The sequence below is a fragment of the Daphnia pulicaria genome, chromosome 4 (genome assembly GCF_021234035.1).
Source record: "Daphnia pulicaria isolate SC F1-1A chromosome 4, SC_F0-13Bv2, whole genome shotgun sequence".
Classification (NCBI taxonomy): Eukaryota; Metazoa; Arthropoda; class Branchiopoda; order Diplostraca; family Daphniidae; genus Daphnia; species Daphnia pulicaria.
The window spans coordinates 15,768,155-15,787,299 of record NC_060916.1 but is presented as its reverse complement, the minus strand read 5'-3'; the positions used below and the strand labels follow the sequence as shown (position 1 = coordinate 15,787,299).

The following is a 19,145-nucleotide window of genomic DNA, read 5'->3' as shown; positions in this document are numbered from 1 at the left end:
GCAGCACATTCTCAATTGATGGGGTTAAGTTTGAATTTATTTAATTTATCAATAAGAAGAACTTTTCTCTTCCACATTTGTAGTAGTACTCGGACGATTTTTCACAATTGCAACGTTCCGTCTATTGAGGAGCTGCACCAGCAGGCATACAGGTGGGGTAGTGATACACTGGTAATTGGATGGTAATTCTTCCTGTTGAACGACTTGTTCAAAATTGGGCCGCTCGAATAGTTATCAATGAAAATGCTCAAGTGCGAGTTAGTCGCTAACCTAAACAAACAGGGAGCTGATGCATGGAAGAAAGTCAACTAAGGCTACAATACACGTAATCTTGATAAGGACCGTCTGATTCAAAACGTTGTCAAGTGAAACAATTGTATACTATTATAGAAGATATGGCAAGTGTCTGTTTAACTGTGTATAAAGTAGTAAAGGAGGCTGGGACAAATGGAAACAACGTCCATCAGTTTTGGGTTAATCTTTCCAGGGGCACTGCTGATTAAAGAATGATCAAATTAATCAACAAGGAATTGAAATAATTAAGGCGAATCACCCAAAACCAAATTGAGAAGTACAAGAGAAAAATTTGAATTTCATAAACGCGTCGTATCATATTGGTTTTCGTTATCATCTTCGTGCTGGTTCACTGTTATTTCATGTATCGGTCAATCCACGCACTGAACGCCGACACTCTGGTTTGGAGACTAGTTACCTCGCAATTATCTGTCAAAAGACAATTGGTTTGATTTCGATGTCAAAGTTTGTTTGTTTAATGCTCGCAAAAATTAAACGTCCTATTGAAAAACTTACTTTCGATGAGGCTGTTGATTCCAACTTGAGTCCAAATACCCGGCGACGATAGGACCAATACTGGACCGCCAATGTCTTCCTATACAGTTGAGAGATACAATTTTACTTTTAGCACGTGGGAAAACGAACTTGACCGTTGAGAGGGAAACTAACTTTGCATATGGCTTTAGTGTCATCAGATTTTAAACAGATATTGGCGTCAGTCACATATTTGCCAAAAAACTCGTCCGCCTTACAGTCGGAGTTGGGCAAAATCGAAACCGTGGCCTGGCTCAGAATATTGAATGAAACTGCTGTGACTGATTAAATAAATAATATGCATTAAATATTGTAACCGAAAATTATCAGTTGACAATCTTTCTTTACATCGCACTCCCCATCCTATAATAACAGCCGATTGGTCGGCGTATTGGTCGATATCTGTACTGGCCGGCGGCAGACAAACAGTTCCAACAGTCCTGGAAAGAACAACAGGTGCGTCCAGTGTTATAATGGCGATGTCATTGGCCTAACCCAAATAAAAATCAACCAATCAAATGTAAAAAAAAAGAAAAAACAACAACATTCCCGTTCAATTGCAACAACTTACATGGGTGAAGGCATTGTATTGGCTGTGAAGGACAACTTTGCTGATCCTTCTGGTCATTTGGACGTCGGCTATCGCCGTGTCCTTATTACTTGTCAACCCAGCCACTACGGTCACGCCAGACATCTCATACAGAGACATTCTACACATGCAAGAAAAAGGAGAGGAAACAAATGACTTAAACAAATTATTAGAAATGGATATTTGAAATCGTATTTATACTTTTCCAAGCAACTGGCGGCCAATAGAACTTTCGAATCAGAAATCAAAGTCCCGCTACAAAAATCGTCAAAATTTATGCCTCCATCGAGCACTTTGTATTTTCTCAGGGTTACCTGTAATTAAATAGTATTATAATTTATCGCCATTAACGCCATTCAAGTTGTAAATCAATCAACTTACCAAGAACGGCCAGGCATTCGCCTTGGCTTCGGTCGCGTCTCCGCCAATGACCTTTTCACCAATGGATGACCGTTTGGGTAAGGCGGTCGGTCCTTTGCCGCACTGTGTTGTTGTTGTAGTTGTTGCCGCTACTTCTTGCTTGCTGAACCAGGCATCTTCAAATGCAATGGGACTAGGATGTCCGAATGAATAGGATCATCCACTGGGGTCCTGCTGCTGCTGGCGATACGCCATTGGGTGAGGATTGAACGGCGGCAGCGGGACGAATCCAGGATTAACAATTTGACCGGACAACGACTTGTCGTAAGAGGCATATCCCACACTGGCAACTGAATTCAATCAAATTTAGTCAGTACATCCATAAATTTTAAAAAAGGGAAATTAATTTTGAAATACAATCGATGACGATGGCGTCATTTGTGCGAGAGACGCGAGGCAGGAAGACAAAACTGGACGCCGGACTGCAGCAGCAGCTCAACAGAGTAGTCACGATCGCGAACAAAACGACGGTCGATAAACCTTTTCGATGGCTCGACATTCTCCTAAATTTGTATCCCGAAACATTCAATCATTTGTATGCAAATAAGAATCACCTATCTCTAAAACAAACGTGCTGTATGTTGGTCTTAACATTTAATTGATGAAAAATATAAATAATAATGATAATAGTAACAAACAAAAACAACTAACTAGGGGAGCCCGACCGAAAGTTATAAAACATTGAATTGGAGTTAAATATGCAAGCTCAATATCTCATTGAATCAAAATGTTTTTATATTTGTACCTTGATTGTTCCATAGGGTTGTTCGTGTTTCGACTTGGACGAAACTTGTGATTGACTTGAGAGCTGGGCTTCCCTTTTTATTGCCGGAGTGAGGACGCTCAAGAGTCGCAAGAAGCACCGCCCCCTTATCGTTCATCAACTGCGTTGAATTGAGCCACCGCCCTTTAATTAAAAAAGGAATCGGGGAGGATCTCAAAACTGATTTTCGTTCGATGCGTCTGGTGGCGGCTTTTGGCTCTATAGTCAGTCGACCTTCAGCGTGAGTTGATCCTGGAAGGAGAGATCATCAATTTGAAGGTCGTACTTTACCCTTCACAATTTTGGCTATTACCATGGCAAAGTGCCACGAGTGACAGTTTGTCGGGCTTCATCCACCTTTCAAATGTTCTTGCTTGCTGACATATCAATCGAGTCATTGGCGAATAAATCACTGGCGTAACTACAACACAAATACCTATTCAAGTTCAAATTTGATTAGTCGAAAGGGCTGATTTGATTCAAACGTCGTAAGCGTAAAGCCACTGATAATTTGGTTGGATGATTTTCTCATGAATTTTCTTGGCTTGTATAAACCAATAACTCGTTTTACTTATTCCATTCATCACTCAACATGGAAAAAGAAAGAGAAAATGAAAAACGAAATACCTGTTTCAAAATGTCGCGGTTATTTTCATCCAAAGATATGTTAATCTGGACAACAACTCCATGGATTTGTAATCAGTTTCCCACCACGTTGTGCCTAGACCGAATAATTCAGGAAAAATAAGTGAATATAATATGTTCGCTCTGGCTAATTGACGAATGGCTGATCGCGCGGCCAAATGTCGGTGTAGACTTGGTGACAAGTGCCACAAACCCGTTTGCAATTGGAATTATTGCCCTGAAATTTGCTCGTTTTCAATTAAAAAAATAAAAAAAAAGATTAGTTATAATTCTCACTAAGGGTATATGCCCAATGAAGGAGCGCATGAGACGACGTACGAGATCAACAACATTTGAAGGTGAGCCAGTTGCGCTCTTGAAGTGCAGAGTAAATGGTTAATAGGGCACTGGAGTTTGAGCAATAAGAACGTTTTATAGGCAAGGAACGGTACCCAGTCAGATAAGACGCTCAGAAGTGGCAAGAAGCACCGCCCCTTTATTATTCAGGAACCGCAACGAATTGAGCAATGGAGCCACCGCCCTGTGAAACAGACGAAAAAGTGATTTAATTTATTCCCAAATTATTTTGATGATTCGCGTTGTCAACACATGAAAGGTAACTGGGAGATGGACCGCGAATAATTTGCCATCGGGTAGTCAACCCACCGAATTCCCCGTCTTCTTCCATTGTGACTTTTTGTTTTTCCCAGGACCTTCACCGTGAGGGGAATACAAATCAAGTGGTTGGCCTTCGATGCTCTTCATAGGGGAGTCGACCACCGCCCTTTTGAAACAAACAAATTGAAACAAAAATATATTAGAATTCAATTTGCACGTTGCCAGGCGACATCATCACGACAAGGGAAAGAGAATAACGCCCCGTCATTTTCTCGTTAGTCTGAGAATAACGGCTCCGATTTCCACTTGTGACTTTTGGCTCCTGTCAGTCGATCTTCATAGATGAGCGAAATGCAAATCAACTTGTTGGCCTTCCAGACTCTCAATTAGGAGCGATGCCCTTTCCTGCTAATACTCAAACTATCGTCTTCTTCTGTCTTCAGTCAATTCCCTCACGTCGTTTGTACTTTTGGCTATTGCTGAGTTTTGATTTCTTACTTTATTAAATGTAGAGCTGCCCAACAAACCTCATCGGTGCTGTAAGTCATCTGATCCCGAAAGTTGATTTCGTCGAACGAGTTGATTGATTTAACAGGCGTAAATTATACACTCAATTTGGATTTTTTTTAAATTTTTCTATGAAGTTTCATCTGCTACCATTTGGACAACTCGTTTTACTTATTTTGAGAATAAGGAGATACACAGCTGATTATTTGGAGGTGTTTGTAAAAAATACCTAAGCTTTGCCCAGTCCAGCCCGAGTCCGACCTAGTGTCAGCCTACGAGGCAAACAACGATACAAAAAAGACAAAGACTTTTTCCCCATTATGTTATTTTATGTCGCGACTACATCCCATTATTTGTTTTGATGAAAACAGTCTTTTTTGTTTTGTTCAGCATAGCTTTTACAGGGAATTGGAAATTTCTAATTTCAATATCAAATAACGATTGAGTGTAAAAGAAAACCACCAAAAATAAAGAACTAGCAAGAGTAACTTGGCAACTTACATGTACATCAGCAAACAACCCAGTCGCATTACGATGAGTCTGTATCTGCAGTTCCAGTTCCCATTCCAGGGTGTTGACATCTTCGAAAGTTTGTGGTTCAGTATCTACTAAAAAGACACATATAAAAACAGATGGAACATGAATTAAATAACAATCTAATATTATTAAGTATTCACTTTCACCTTGATAAAATTCTTTCACAGTGGGTGACGACAAGTTGGGCAATGAACCATCTCTCAGCCTCTCACATTACCAGACTAATGACTGTAATCAACAACAAAGCCATACTAAAAAAAAAGAGAAAGACTTGCAACATAGCGTGAAAGAACAGAAGCAAAATATTTCTTTGCCAGGGACTTGAATTTTACACTCAAAACCGGTTATAGTCAGAGACACAAATGAACACGATGTGAAAGTGTTACGTGTTGGTATCGCCATTAATGGAGGATAGGGTTCCACTGAGGAAAGGCGGCCATCTTGGATTTATTTCCTTACCCTGCTTTCTAGTCTGAAAAGAAGCGCGGCTGATTTGAACCCTGTTCAAAGACTTCAAAACAGATTTTATAAAAAAATCGCTGACATGGAAATTGAAAAGTACATGTATATATTTGTTGTTTTAGCTTTCGGACATGGCACAATGGGGAGTTGGCACAGATCCAAGAGATGTGTCAAATTAAATCAGCAGACGAATAATATGTTGCTGGTAATTAGTTGATTACTTGCTAGGAATGATGTTACCACAACCAGGTGAACAAATACACACACTTGTAGAGTAATAACTGGTATTAAATTGGTGGGGTTGAGTCAGTCAATCAGAGGAGAAAATAAACGGATCAAAATTAACGAAGCAAATTGCAAATTGCATAGCATATCACCCGCTGTCAAATCTTTGAAGGGTTATTTCGCTGTTGCTAAATGAATTTTCAATCAGCAGTTACGCGTTCAGTTAATCACAGCAAATACACAGGATTGCTGTCGATGTCCTTTATTCATTTCAAGTGCAAATCGATCCATTTCTTGAAAGCTGACACTTTGGTTTCAATACCAGGGAACCACAGCATTTTATAATATGTCAAATGATAAAACAAATAAAGCCAATCGCGTTAGACAATTAAAAAAAAATTGAACCGGGCAGCTAGCTCTCAGCAAAGTGACTACTACTCAGGAAGAAAAAGGCAATTGAAAAGCCATTTGAAATGCACACCTGGCTTGGTCAAGAAAAGTTCAAGTTTTAATTGTAAAGAATTGATGGCTGAGCTTTTCAATTCATTTGAGAATCCTCTGAACAATTCGAGATTGAGAACCTGCTAAAACACTGACAATTAGTTATACAAACACATGCCATATCTTCTATAATAGTATAACATTGTTTCACTTGACAACGTTTTGAATCAAACAAGTCCTTCAATCAAAATTACGTGGAATGAAGAGCCGACTTTCTTTCATGCTGCATCTTGTTGAAATTCATTAGCATTTTTAGTCTTATTTCATTAGTTTGCTATTTGTTTAGGCTAGCGACTAACTCGCACTTGAGCATTTGCATTGATAACTATTCGAGCGGCCCAATTTGGAGCAAGTCGTTCAACAGAATTTACCAGCAGTGTGTCACCCCTCGACTTTTCACCTGCTGGTAAAACTCCTCAAAAGATGGAACTCCAACTGTGGAGAGAAAAGTTTTTCTTATTGATAAATTGCAATTGCGAATGAAATAAGCGGCCGATCTCTTTTGCTCTTTGTACATCGAGTAAATGCTATCGAAAAGAGCCAATTAAAAGAAGCACGACATGACAAAAGGGGCTCACAAATCCCTTGTGAATGGAACTGTGTATAAAGTAGGGGAGACTGGGTAACAACAACTGGAAACAACGTCCAACGTTGGAATTTCATAATCGCGTCACATCATGTGGGGTCGTCTTCGTTATCTTCGTGCTGGTTCATCACTTTCTAATTCGCACTGTACAGATCAATCCACGCCTTGAACGCCGACACTCTGGTTTGGAGGCCAGCTAAATCGCAGCCCTCTGTCAAAACACAATTGGTTTGATTCGATGTCAAAGTTCCTTTGTTTAATGTTCGCAAAAACCAAATGACCTATTGCAAAAAATTACCTTTGACGTAGCTGTTGATTCCGATTTGAGTCCAAATACCCGGCGACGAAAGGACGACTACAGGACCGCCAATGTCTTCCTACAGATGAAGTAAATGTTAGTTTTAGCACGTGGGAAAACGAACTTGACCGTTGAGAGGGAAACTAACTTTGCATATGACTTTGATGTCATCAGATTTAAAACAGGTATTGGCGTCAGTCACATATTTGCCAAAAAACTCGTCCGCCTTACAGTCGGAGTTGGGCAAAATCGAAACCGTGCCTTGGCTCAGCTTATTTAATGGAGCTTCTGAGGCTGATTAAATAAATAATATGCATTAAATATTGCAACCGATAATCGATACACAGAACGATCTTTCAATACCAGATAGTGCCCATCCCAGAATAACGGCAGATTGGTCGACGTCTTGGTCAGGATCTCCATTGGCCGGTGGCAGACAAACAGGCCCAACAGTCCTGGAAATCCCCACGGGCGCGTCCAGTGTAATTATGGCAATGTCGTTGGCCTAACCAAAATAAAAATCAATCAATCAAATGTCCAAAAAGAGTTTTGTTCAATTGCAACTACTTACATAGGTGAAGGCGTTGTATCGGCGGTGAAGAACCACTCTGCTGATCCTCCTCGTCAATTGGACGTCGGCTATCGCCGTGTCCTTATTACTTGTCAACCCAGCCGCTACGGTCACGCCAGACATCTCATACAGAGACATTCTTTACATGCAAGAAACAGGAGGGGAAACAATAGAATTAAACGAATTATAAATGAATATTTAAAATCCTTTTTATAGTACTTTTCCAAGCAACTGGCCGCCAAAAGAACTTTCGAGTCAGAAATCAAAGTCCCGGTACAAAAATCGTCATAACTGATGCCTAGTTTCAGGATATCAGGGTTATTAGTGTATTTTCTCAGAGCTACCTGTAATCAAATAGTATTAGAATTTAGCGTTACTAACACAATTCAAGTTGTCAAACAGTTCAACTCACCATGAACGGCCAGGCATTCGCCTTGGCTTCGGTCGTGCCTAGGCCGAAGACTCTTTGGCCAATGAATGACCGTTTGGGTAAAGCGGTCGGTCCTTTGCCGCACTGTGTTGATGCCGCTACTTCTTGCTTGCTGAACCAGGCATCTTCAAATGCAATGGGACTAGGATGTCCGAATGAATAGGACCATCCATTGGGGTCCTGCTGTTGCTGGCGATACGCCATTGGGTAAGGATTGAACGATGGCAGCGGGACGAATCCTGGATTGACAATTTGGCCGTACAACGTCTTACCATAATAGGAGGGAGCATATCCCACCCCGGCAACTGAAATCAAACAATATTAATCATGTACGTTAGATTCAACTAGTCAATAATGATAAAAATAATCGCTGGGAAATTAATTTCTAATACAATCGATGATGATGGCATCGTCTGTACTAGAGACGCGAGGAAGGAAGGCGAAACTGGACGCCGGACTGCAGTAGCAGCTCAACAGAGTCACGATCGCGAACAAGACGATGGTCGATAAATCTTTTCGATTGCCCAGCAACATTCTCCTAAATCAAATTTAGATCTCGAAACTTTCTAAAACATTTTGGTATGCAAAAAAGAAACAAATCTCTAAAGCAAACGTGTTATACGTCAGTCTTAATATAATAGATTAACGAAAAAATAAAATATACCAAACAAAAAAGCAAAAACTATGTGAGCCCAACCGAAAGTTACTAATATTTAATTGGGGTTAAATGAGCAAGCTCAATATCTCATTGAATCGACATTTTTTAAATATTTTTCACCTTTATTCTTGTTGATGGTTGTGTGTGTGGTGTATCGACTTGGATGACAGTTGTGATGCAATTTCGAGCTGGGTTTCCCTTTTTATCGGTCGATTGGAGACGCTCAACTAGCCAAGAGTCGCAACAAGCACCGCCCTAATTATTCGTATAAACTGCGTTGAATTGAGCCACCGCCCAACTTTGAAAGAAAAAGAATCAAGGAGGATCTCAAATAACTGATTCTCGTTCACACGACACCAAGGGAATCCCCCCCCCCCCGTCCATTTCTATTCAAATCTCTTTTGTCAACTCCCAGAAACTCCATTCGATGCGTCTGGTGGCGGCTTTTGGCTCCAGACATCCAGTCGACCTTCACGCTTCACCGCCAGCGAAATTCAAATCAGCTTGTTGGCCTTGCTCCTTTCAATTCCGAGTATTCGGAGTCATCATGCAGGGAGGGATCATCAATTGAAGGTCGTACTTTTTCCCTCCACATTTTTGGCTATTATAAAATACAAAGTGCCACTCGGGCTTCACCTTTCAGCTTGCTCTTGAGTGCAGGTAGATCCGTCACAGTTGACATCTCACAATCCATTCGTCGTTGGCGAAGGGTCCCGAGCGTGACATCCATAATAATTCCTATTCAAATTCAAATTAGATTAGTCGAATGAGCTGAGTGATTCAAACATTGTAAGCGTAAACCACTGAATTGTTGGCCAACAGATTTTCTTGGCTAATATGAACCAATCCGTTTTACTTATTTTTTCATTCATTACTTAATATGAAAAGAAAATTAAAGAAAAAAAAAATAAATACCTGTTTCAAAATGTCGTGGTTATTTCATCGCAAGTGATCTGAATGTTGACTCTCCACGGCTTAAAAATCAGTTTTCCACTATACATTCGGCCTAGACTGAATAATTCAGGAAAAATAAATGAAATGTACGAGCTCTATTTCAATTTTCATTTAGTTGATCTTATTGCACATAACTGAAACAATTTCTTATTTTTTTTTTCTCTAATTTCTTTTTTAAATTTAACTTTAATCTTTTATGGCTGATAGCGCAACCAAATGCCTATGTAGACTGGGAACAACATGTTTGTAATCGGAATGATTTTCATAGAAATTGCTCGTTTTTAATTTAAATTTAAAAACAAACAAAAAAGTGGTTGTCACGTAGGATGTTTTGTTATGGAGCGCATGAGACGACGTTCGAGGGCAACAACATTTGAAGGTGAGCGAGTTGCGCTCCTGAAGTGTAGCGGTCAAATTGGCAGAGTTTACGAACGATAAGATCGGAACGGTGTCCAGTCTGATTAAACGTTTGACAATTTTTAGCCGACTGGAATATGCAAATATCCAGTGATTGAATTCTAATCACCAAATATAGATTGCTTGTCGACATCACTTACTTTTGTTAAGGTGCGATAGAAAATCTGCGAGGAAGAGACAACGAGTTGATGTCGACTCGAAACCGGTTCCAAAAACACAACTCCAATAGCCTGTCAAATGTAATCAAGAATTTAGTATAAATCATTCAAGTAAGTTAAATGAATTTCTGAAAATCTATTACCCTATGAGGAATCTTTGTTCAAGCAACCACTTGAATCACTTATGGCTGACGATGACACTTCGTGGGCATATGTCGCTCGGTGTTGGCGAAAAGTGTCAACAAACACATTCGCAATTGGAATTATTTCCCTAACTCGTTTTCAATTTTTTTAAAAGGAGTAGTTCTCACTAAGGATATTTGCCCAATTAAGGAGCACACGAGACGACGTTCGAGAGCAACAACATTTGAAGGTGAGCCGAGTTATGCACTCCAGTGCAGAATAACTGGTCAATTGGCAGAGTTTGGGTGATAAGATCGGAACGGTGCCAAGTCTGATCAAACGTTTGGCAATTTTTATTGAAATAACAAGTTTGGACTGCTTGTCGACATTACGTACCTGATGCTGTGGTGCGGAAAAAAAAACAAATCTGAGAAAGAGACAATGAGTTGATGTGTACTCGAAACATGTTCCAAAAACAACTCCAATAGCCTGTAATCTGTAATAAATAATCAAGTAAAACATATTACAAAGCGAAGATTAACGTTATTACCTGTTCGCATTGCCCCAAAATTCTTCCGCTGATTGAGATTAGAGATGGCGACATAAGACTAATAGGATGTCCGCATGAATAGGTTCGCCTATTTTTAAAACGTTGGCTGCTGCTGCTGCACATAAGGATATTAATTGATGATGGAATCCAAATGGTTGGTGACCCCACCAACTGAATTCAAACAAAAAATACATAAAACAGTCGATGTGAATATAATATAAGAGGAAATTCATTTTAAAGCTATACCAACCAATGATGATGGAATGCGAAACAAAACGCCGAGCTGCTTTGTTAAAACATGCATTTGCAAACATTTTGTTTTGTTGAAACATGAATTAATTAGCAACAAATTAAATAACTGGGAAGAGCTCCATAACCTACGATTTGTCAAATAGTTGAGTGATTGTATTATGCTGATGACTCTGCTGCAACGGCTCTTTTGAAACGACTCGTCGTCGGACCGTTCTTCGTTTCTAACGTGGGGTTGAAGTTGTGTATTAGCCACCGCTGATTGAAAATGAAGACAAAATAAATAGTGCCCTTTGATGGAAAATATTTAAATAAGTTCAATCTCAATACGTACATACAAGGCAACGAGTCCTTAGTCGCTTCTTCTAGTCCGTGTTGTTGCATTGTGACTTGTTGCTCTCGTATCGTGGGAACGTGAAACAAGTTAGACTTCAGCACTCTAAATTTGGTACTCAACAAGACTAACTTGGCAACTTCATAAAGTGAAACTAGTCGCTTTATGATGAGTCTGTGTAGAGTTGCAGTACCGTTTTCTATTCCATGCAGGGTGTTGACATGTGGAAAGTTTGTGGTTCGGTAATATCAACTAAAGAGATGTACAAACAGGTGAAACACAAATTAAATGACAATGTAAAATATTATGAAGTATTCACATTCACCTTGATTGCATTTCTTCACCACAGACTACGAAATGACTTCACAGTGGATGGTGACAAGTTGGCCAATAAACTAGCCTGCCTCTCACCTACAATAAATAGCCATATGTAACTAAAAAATAATAGAAAGAACTGCAACATATAATGGGAAACGACAAAGCAAAATCTTACTTATTGAAAAACAAGAGTTGGATCTCAAAACCACAGTTCATCTGCTGTGTAACCACAATCCTGGAGAAAATGCAATTGACATTTTAAACAACACAGGAACACGAACGACCATCCACAGTTATTTACGACGAGAAACGAGAAAACGAGAAATGAAACTTTCCCGCCATTTTAGAAAGATGGGCGTTTCGCAGTGGAAAGGCGGCCATGATGGATTTATTTACTTACCCTGCCTCCTCCTAGTCTTACCAGCTGATTCGAATCTGTTTATAGCACGCGATACCACGATTGAAAATGTCCAACAAATGACGTTTCGGTTTGGTAAAAAAAAGTCGATGGCTGGACGAATACCACCACTCAACACCCATTTCATGGGCTATAGCCAATAATTCAATCGTCAGAATACCGCTGAAAATACATGTGTTTCAGTATATAATGTTTCAGCCCGATGAAGAATTTGAGATGAAGAATTTGATGAATAGAAAATGATGAATTGAAAAGCTTTCCACGTCGTTTTGCAATTTCGGTTAATGTTTATTGAAATACAACAAGGGCTGCTCTATGCCGTAGTCCTTAGAAGTCTTGAGTGGCAGATTGGAAAAACACGTGTTGGCAACTTGGCATACAAAACAAGATATTGAACGTAGGTAAGAGAACGCTGGATAACTATTCTAAAATTTGAAGTATGATTGATTTCTTGTTCTAGAGGGCGGGAACCGCACTGCTCCGAGTTATTATTTGCTTGGGCTAATCTGGGGCTACTGTTTATTCAGAATACTAAAATGCTGTTTTAAAAAATGTTGAGTTCTAAAATGCAGTACCGCAAGTTAAATAACATAGCATGATGCTATTAAACCAGACAGCTGAAACCAAATTGAGAGAAATTAAAATTAATAATTAGAGTTTGAATTTCATAATATCGTTCCGTTTCATATGTTGGTCGTCATAGATTTTCTTGGTGGTCCATTTTTAATTCCTGTACAAATCAATCCACGCCCTAAACGCCGACACTCTGGTTTGGAGGCTATTACTATCGCAATCACCTGTCAAAACACAATGGTTTGATTTATTTAGATGATGCTCGCAAAAATTAAACGTCATATTGAATAAATTACTTTTGACGAAGCTGTTGATTCCGATTTGAGTCCAAATTCCCGGCGACGAAAGGACCAATACTGGACCACCGATATCACCCTGCAATTGAGAGAGACATTTTACTTTTAGCACGGAGGAAAACAGACTTGATTGTTGAGAGGGAAACTTACAGAGCATAAGTATTTTTCATCCTCAGATGTAATACAGATATTGGCGTCCGTCACATATTTGCCAAAATTCGCATCGGCCTTGCAATCGGAGTTGGACAAAATCGCAACTGTTCCCTGTTTCAGTGTATCCATAGGAAATTGTGTGTCTGATTGAACAAAAAATATCCATTTCACATCATAACCAAAAATTGATAATTAATTGATGATTTATCGTTACCGTCTGTTGCCCATCCCACAATAACAGCCGATTGGTCGGCGTATTGGTCGATTTCTGTACTGGCCGGCGGCAGACAAACAGGACCAACAGTCCTGGATAAAACCACTGGCACGTCCAGTGTAATGATGGCAATGTCATTGGCCTAATCCAAATTAAAATCAAGCTATCAAAACTATCAAGAATACTTTCCGTTTTAATGTGGCAACTTACATAGGTGATGGCATTGTATTGGCTGTGAAGGACAACTTTGCTGATCCTCCTAGTCATTTGCACGTCGGTTACGAACGACGCACCATGACTGGTTATCCCAACCAATACGGTGACGGCTGACATCTCAAGCAGAGACATTCTGTACAAGACAAAAAAGCAGGGAAACTTGAGCGAATTATAAATGGGCATTATGACAATCGTATTTATACTTTTCCAAGCAACTGGCCGCCGAGAGAACTTTCGTGTCAGAAATCAAAGTCCCGCTACACAATTCGACATAATTAGCGACGAAAAATGGGAACTGTGTAGGGGTATCACTATATTTTCTCAGGTTTACCTGTAATCAAATTGCATTATAATTTAGCAGCGTTCAACACGATTCATTTATTTTTAAATCAATCAATCAACTCACCAAGAACGGCCAGGCATTCGCCTTGGCTACGGTCGTGTCTGTTCCGACGACTCTTCCACCAGTCAATTGGGATAAGGCGGTCGGCCCTTTTCCGCACTGGATGACTGGCGCAGGAGTTGTTGTTGGCGTTGTCGTCGTTGCTGCTGCCGCTCCTCCTTGTCTAGCGGACGGGACATCTTCAAGTGCAATGGGACTAGGATGTCCGAATGAATAAGACCATCCACTGGGGTTCTGCTGCTGCTGGCGATATGCCATTGGGTGGGGATTGAACGATGGCAGCGGGACGAATCCTGGACTGGCAATTTGGCCGTTCAGCGACTCGCCGTGATAGGAGGGAGCATATCCCACACCGGCAACTGAAAATTGAAAACAATTTGACGGAAACTGATTCAGCCAGTATCCATATTTTAAAAAATGGGAAATTCATTTTGACACATACAATCGATGATGATGGCGTCGTCTGTGCGAGAGACGCGGGGAAGGAAGACACTAGCGAGAGGATTGAAGCAGCTCAGCAGAGTCACGACCGCGAACAAGACGAAAGTAGAGAAACCTTTTTGATTGCCCAACGTCCTCCTATAATTTTCGTAGGCAAATTAGAGTCACTCTTAAAACAAACGGATGTGGTTTGTCGGTCTTAACAATGAATTAAAGAAGAAAAAATGTTATACAAAAAAGCGCAAACAAAAGGAGTACAACAATATATATTTAATTGGAGTCAAGTGTGCAAGCTGAATATCTTATTAAACCGTAAATTTCTTATTATTAATACCTTGATTCTGGCTGAGGGTTGTGATGTTTCATCTTGGACGAAGCTTGTGATTCCCTTTCGAGCTGAGCTTCCTTTTTTATTGTCGGATTGAAGGCGTTCAAGGACAACAAGTGCCGCCCTTTATGTGTGTGTACATGGAGTTGAATCCAGCCATCGCCCTTTGAAACAGACGAAAAAAAAAGACGAGACGACACGAAATCAGCAAATGAAATCTCAAAGTTGATTCTCGTTCACACGACACCAAGACCCTCGGTACTCCTCCTGTCTTTTCACGTCCGAATGGCGGCTTTTGGCTCTAGTCAGTCAACCTTCACCGTGAGCGAAATTCTAATCAACTTGTTGACCTTCATCCTTTCCATTCGGAGTGATGGTGGAGTCTCACTTTGTTCTTATTCAACTCGTCGTTTGGTCCAAGTAAAATTCCCCGTGTCTTCAATTGCGATCAGTTGCTGAAAGTCGCACTTTTCGTCCTTTCCCTGGCTATTAGCGATGGCACTCTGTCTGGTCTCATCTGCTTTAACATGTAAAGTGAAAATAAAAATAGGAGGGCACACCATAAATTAAAAAATGGGATCTTCATCTTGACAACATCTCCGTGGATTGACAATCAGTATCCTTGAACCGAATAATTGAGGAAAAATAACGCTTATTTTCAATGATTACTTGGCTTAGACTGTACCAAAATTTCTTATTATTCACCTTCTGTTATTGTTATTTTCTTTGCAACAACTTGAATTGCTTAGGGTTGATAGCACTTTGGTCAAATGTCGGTGTAGACTTGGCGACAAGTGTCAACAAACACGTTTGCCATCGGAAAATTTCCCTAAATATTGCTCACTTTTCAACTAAAAAAAAAAAAAATAAATAAATAAATAAAAATAGTTCTTACGTTGGATATTTGCCCAATGGAGGAGCGCATGAGACAACGTTCAGCAATAGAGCAACAACATTTGAAGGTGAGCCAGTTGTGCTCAAGTGCAGAGCAAATGGGAGTTTGGGCGATAAGATCGGAACGGTGTCCAGTCTGATTAAAAATTCGACAATATATTTAACCGACTAGAATATGCAAATATCCAGTCATCGAATTCTTTCCACCAAGTATGGATCGGTTGACGACATCACGTACCTGTTGCTGGGTTAGCGGAAAGGGAAAAAAAAGACAGCCAGGATAGAATTAGAAGACAATGGGTTGTGTGACATGCTAAAAACAGGTTTCAGAAACAACTTCAACATATCCTGTAATAACTAATCATTAGAACATTAACCTATGACGTACTGCCTTCACCTACAAAGTTTGAAAGTCGATACGTGCTGGTCTTTTAGTGCGGCGATACCTAATTCGTCACTAAGATTGCAGTAATGGTAAAATGACGGCGAGTCGGCCTGAAAAATTGAAACATCATTTGCGTTATGGGGTGTTGTAAGGTTCCAAATCGAGGAAAACAACTCAAAGTTACATTGTCTCTCAGTTGCATGAGACAATGCACCAACCAAATGATGTTACTAAACATTACACAAAGGCGCGTGTACAACATTTAAACTATTTAGAAATTGCTCTCGGAATATTTGTGTCAGCCGGGCAACGCGATATAACTAACGTTTAAAGTTGTTGCGTTCATGAATAAAAGCAACAAAGTAAATAACCACAAAAAAGAACTATAACTTAGGAAGTGTTGTATAGAGTCTGTGTGATTGATGTATAGTGAAACGCGTGTTGATATGACTCCAAGCTGCAACTTCCCTTTTGAACCGACTTGTCAAACCGCTTTTTCGTTTTCATCATGGGTTTGAAGTTGCGAAGGCACCGCTGATTGAAAATGAAATTATTTCGCAATATACTGATTAGTGCCCATTGTTGCAAATATTTAAATAAGTTCAATCTGAATACGTACATGCAAGGCAACGAGTCCTAGGTCGGTTCTTCTAGTTGAATTGTGACTTTTTGCTCTCGTACCGTGAGAAAGTATAATAAAATGTGGACTTCAGCAGCTCTAAATTCGGGATTACATATAGCAACTTGCCTGCAGTGAAACTAGTCGCTCTATGATGAGTCTGTGTAGGGTTGCAGTACCGGTTTCTATTCCATGGTGTTGACATGTGGAAAGTTTGTGGTTCGGTATCAACTAAAGAGACGTACAAACAGGTGAAACACAAATTAAATGACAATGTAAAATATTATGAAGTATTCACATTCACCTTGATTGCATTCCTTCACCACAAACTACGAAATGTCTTCACAGTGGATGGTGACAAGTTGGCTAATCAACTAGCCTACCTCTCACCTACAATAAATAGCCATATGTAACTAAAAAATAATAGAAAGAACTGCAACATATAATGGCCTAATGGGAAACAACAAAGCAAATTCTTATACTTGAAAAAGGTCGAGTCTATTGCACCGTCGGGCTGACGGTGCTCGAATGGGGTTTTGCGCTATTGCACCGTCAGGCCGCTAGGGGCGCTCTGACGGCTGACGGTTGGGGGTACTCCTCTCTAGTCTCTACATCTGACGGCTGGAGCTACCCTACCCCTTTCTGACGGCTGGGTGTACGGACCCTATCCTTCCCGGACCCTACCCTTTCCAGAACCATCAGGCCGCTAGGGGCGCTGTGACGGCCGGGTGTGCCCTCCCCCTATCTGACGGCTGGAATGACCCTTCCCCTTTCTGACGGCTGGATAGTGGATAGATTCAATGTTCCCAAATTCATCAGCCATTTTGGTTGCCGGTTAACGTGACGGAAAATGAAACGAATGAAACTTGCGAGCGTGTCTTAAAGAAAATTTTTAATTGACAAATTCTGGCGGAAAACTTTTGCTCATCAGCTAAATAGTTTGTAAAATGGCGGAATGAAAATTTTCTTGTTCGAATTTCATTCGTTTGCATATTTCTTTTTAACTCTTTTCCTTGTCTATATAATTTAAATAAGAACTGCGGTTGACTCTTTTAAGGTGAACTCCGTTTAGCTTAATTAAACTACTCAACAGATGGACGACGAAACGTAAGCTTGAAAAATACATAATCAGCTGACAAACAAAACAAAAAACAAAACACTACCATCATGGCGGCGGTGATGACGACCAGTTAATCAGCTAGTTAAATGTCAGCCATGGCTGTGGTCAAGGTGTTTGATAGTCGTTGTGTTACATTGTTTCATTTCATTTGTTTGTTAGAATTTCTTTTAAAAATAACAGATTAGATCAATAACACGTGGAATGTTACGGTGTTATTCTTCATATTTTGAAGCAGGTATAAAGAGCTCGAAAAGTTGAGAATATTTTTTTTAAAAAGAAAGCGTTGTGAAGTAAGTAAATAAAAACAAAAAAACATTATGAATAAGGTACCCCCGATTAAATGTCACAGCCGCAAAGCGCCTCTAGCGGCCTGACGGTTGTGGTTACGGTACGGTACCCAGCCGTCAGAATGGGGAAGGGTTACTCCAGCCGTCAGAAAGGGGTAGGGGAACTCCTACCCTAAACGTCAGAAAAGGGGAGGGTACACAGCACCCAGCCGTAGAGAGGCCCAGCCGTCACAGCGCCTCTAGTGGCCTGACGGTTCTGGAAAGGGGGTACAGTGGTACACCCAGCCGTCAGAAATGGGGAGGGTACACCTAGCCGTCAGAAAGGGTGAGGGTACACCCAGCCGTCAGAAAGGGGGAGGGTAGATTCAGCCCTCAGATAGAGATGGTACCCCCAACCACCAGCCGTCAGAGCGCCCCTAGCGGCCTGACGGTGCAATAGCGCAAAACCCCATTCGAGCACCGTCAGCCTGACGGTGCAATAGAATTTTCGCTTGAAAAACAAGAGTTGGATCTCAAAACCACAGTTCATCTGTAAACAAAGTCCTGGAGAAAATGCAATTGACCTTATACAACAGTACAACACTGAGTCACAGACACAGAAATATTGTTCGGGACCGTTCGGGACACAGGGAAACATTGACAACGAAGTCTTCCACTTCATTGTCTAATAATGTCTATGTCTATGGGGAAACTGAGTCGGGAACTGATTAAACTGAAACTTCCCCGCCATTTCTTTACTTAGGAGGATGGGGTTTCAGTGTGGAAGGCGGCCATGATGGATTTATTTCCTTACCCTGCCTTCCTAGTCTTACCAGCTGATTTTTCGAATCTGAGACTAGCACCTGCTAGCACCACGATGTACATGAACTGATTAAACGTAAAAAATCTTGGACGAATACCATCACTCAACACCAAATGGTCAATGATTCAATCTTTAGAATACCGCCAAAAATAAATGTTTCAGTCAAAAAGGTGAAAAATTATATTCCTGAATCGAAAATCATGTAATGAAAAGCTTATCCTACGTAACGCTGGATAACTAAAATTAGAAGTAGTATGATTGATTTCTTGCTCTTGA

At 40.4% G+C, this 19,145-nt stretch overlaps 2 protein-coding genes and 1 long non-coding RNA gene across 7 annotated transcripts in view; all 3 read right to left on the bottom strand.

Annotated features, from left to right (window-relative positions):
• Positions 1–19,145, bottom strand: part of LOC124338267 (chymotrypsin-like elastase family member 2A) — a 53,092-nt gene that overhangs the window by 4,562 nt on the left and 29,385 nt on the right. The window contains exons 6-8 of one of the 5 annotated variants that reach the window (XM_046792371.1): positions 14,769–14,791; positions 8,472–8,497; positions 2,195–2,317 (exon numbers count right to left, since the gene is read on the bottom strand). In XM_046792371.1, the coding sequence (XP_046648327.1) occupies positions 2,195–2,317; positions 8,472–8,493 (145 nt within the window). In that variant the 5' untranslated portion in view covers positions 8,494–8,497; positions 14,769–14,791. Of the gene's footprint in view, positions 1–2,194; positions 2,341–2,582; positions 2,646–4,850; positions 4,931–8,351; positions 8,526–8,737; positions 8,965–14,768; positions 14,792–16,964; positions 17,048–19,145 lie in introns of those variants that run through there. The other 4 variants (XM_046792373.1, XM_046792375.1, XM_046792370.1 and 1 more) reach the window with 4 other exon arrangements.
• Positions 2,652–3,870, bottom strand: LOC124338387. Its single transcript, XR_006917771.1, has 3 exons — positions 3,228–3,870; positions 2,914–3,036; positions 2,652–2,852 (listed from the first exon to the last, which is right to left on the bottom strand). It is a non-coding gene; the product is annotated as an uncharacterized LOC124338387 (long non-coding RNA).
• On the bottom strand, positions 9,877–11,163 carry LOC124338352. Its single transcript, XM_046792497.1, has 4 exons — positions 11,070–11,163; positions 10,820–10,990; positions 10,129–10,218; positions 9,877–10,028 (listed from the first exon to the last, which is right to left on the bottom strand). The coding sequence occupies exons 1-4, from the start codon at positions 11,121–11,123 to the stop codon at positions 9,906–9,908; spliced, it is 438 nt and encodes a 145-aa protein (XP_046648453.1). The 5' UTR covers positions 11,124–11,163; the 3' UTR covers positions 9,877–9,905.

Excerpts from the sequence above, each read along its gene's own strand:
- LOC124338352 (XM_046792497.1), bottom strand. The coding sequence starts at position 11,123 with ATGCATGTTTTAACAAAGCAGCTCGGCGTTTTGTTTCGCATTCCATCA. Across the intron at positions 10,991-11,069 it reads TTCGCATTCCATCATCATTG|TTGGTGGGGTCACCAACCAT; the intron begins GTTGGTATAGCT and ends GTTTGAATTCAG. Across the intron at positions 10,029-10,128 it reads TCTATCGCACCTTAACAAAA|ACTGGACACCGTTCCGATCT; the intron begins GTAAGTGATGTC and ends ACGTTTAATCAG.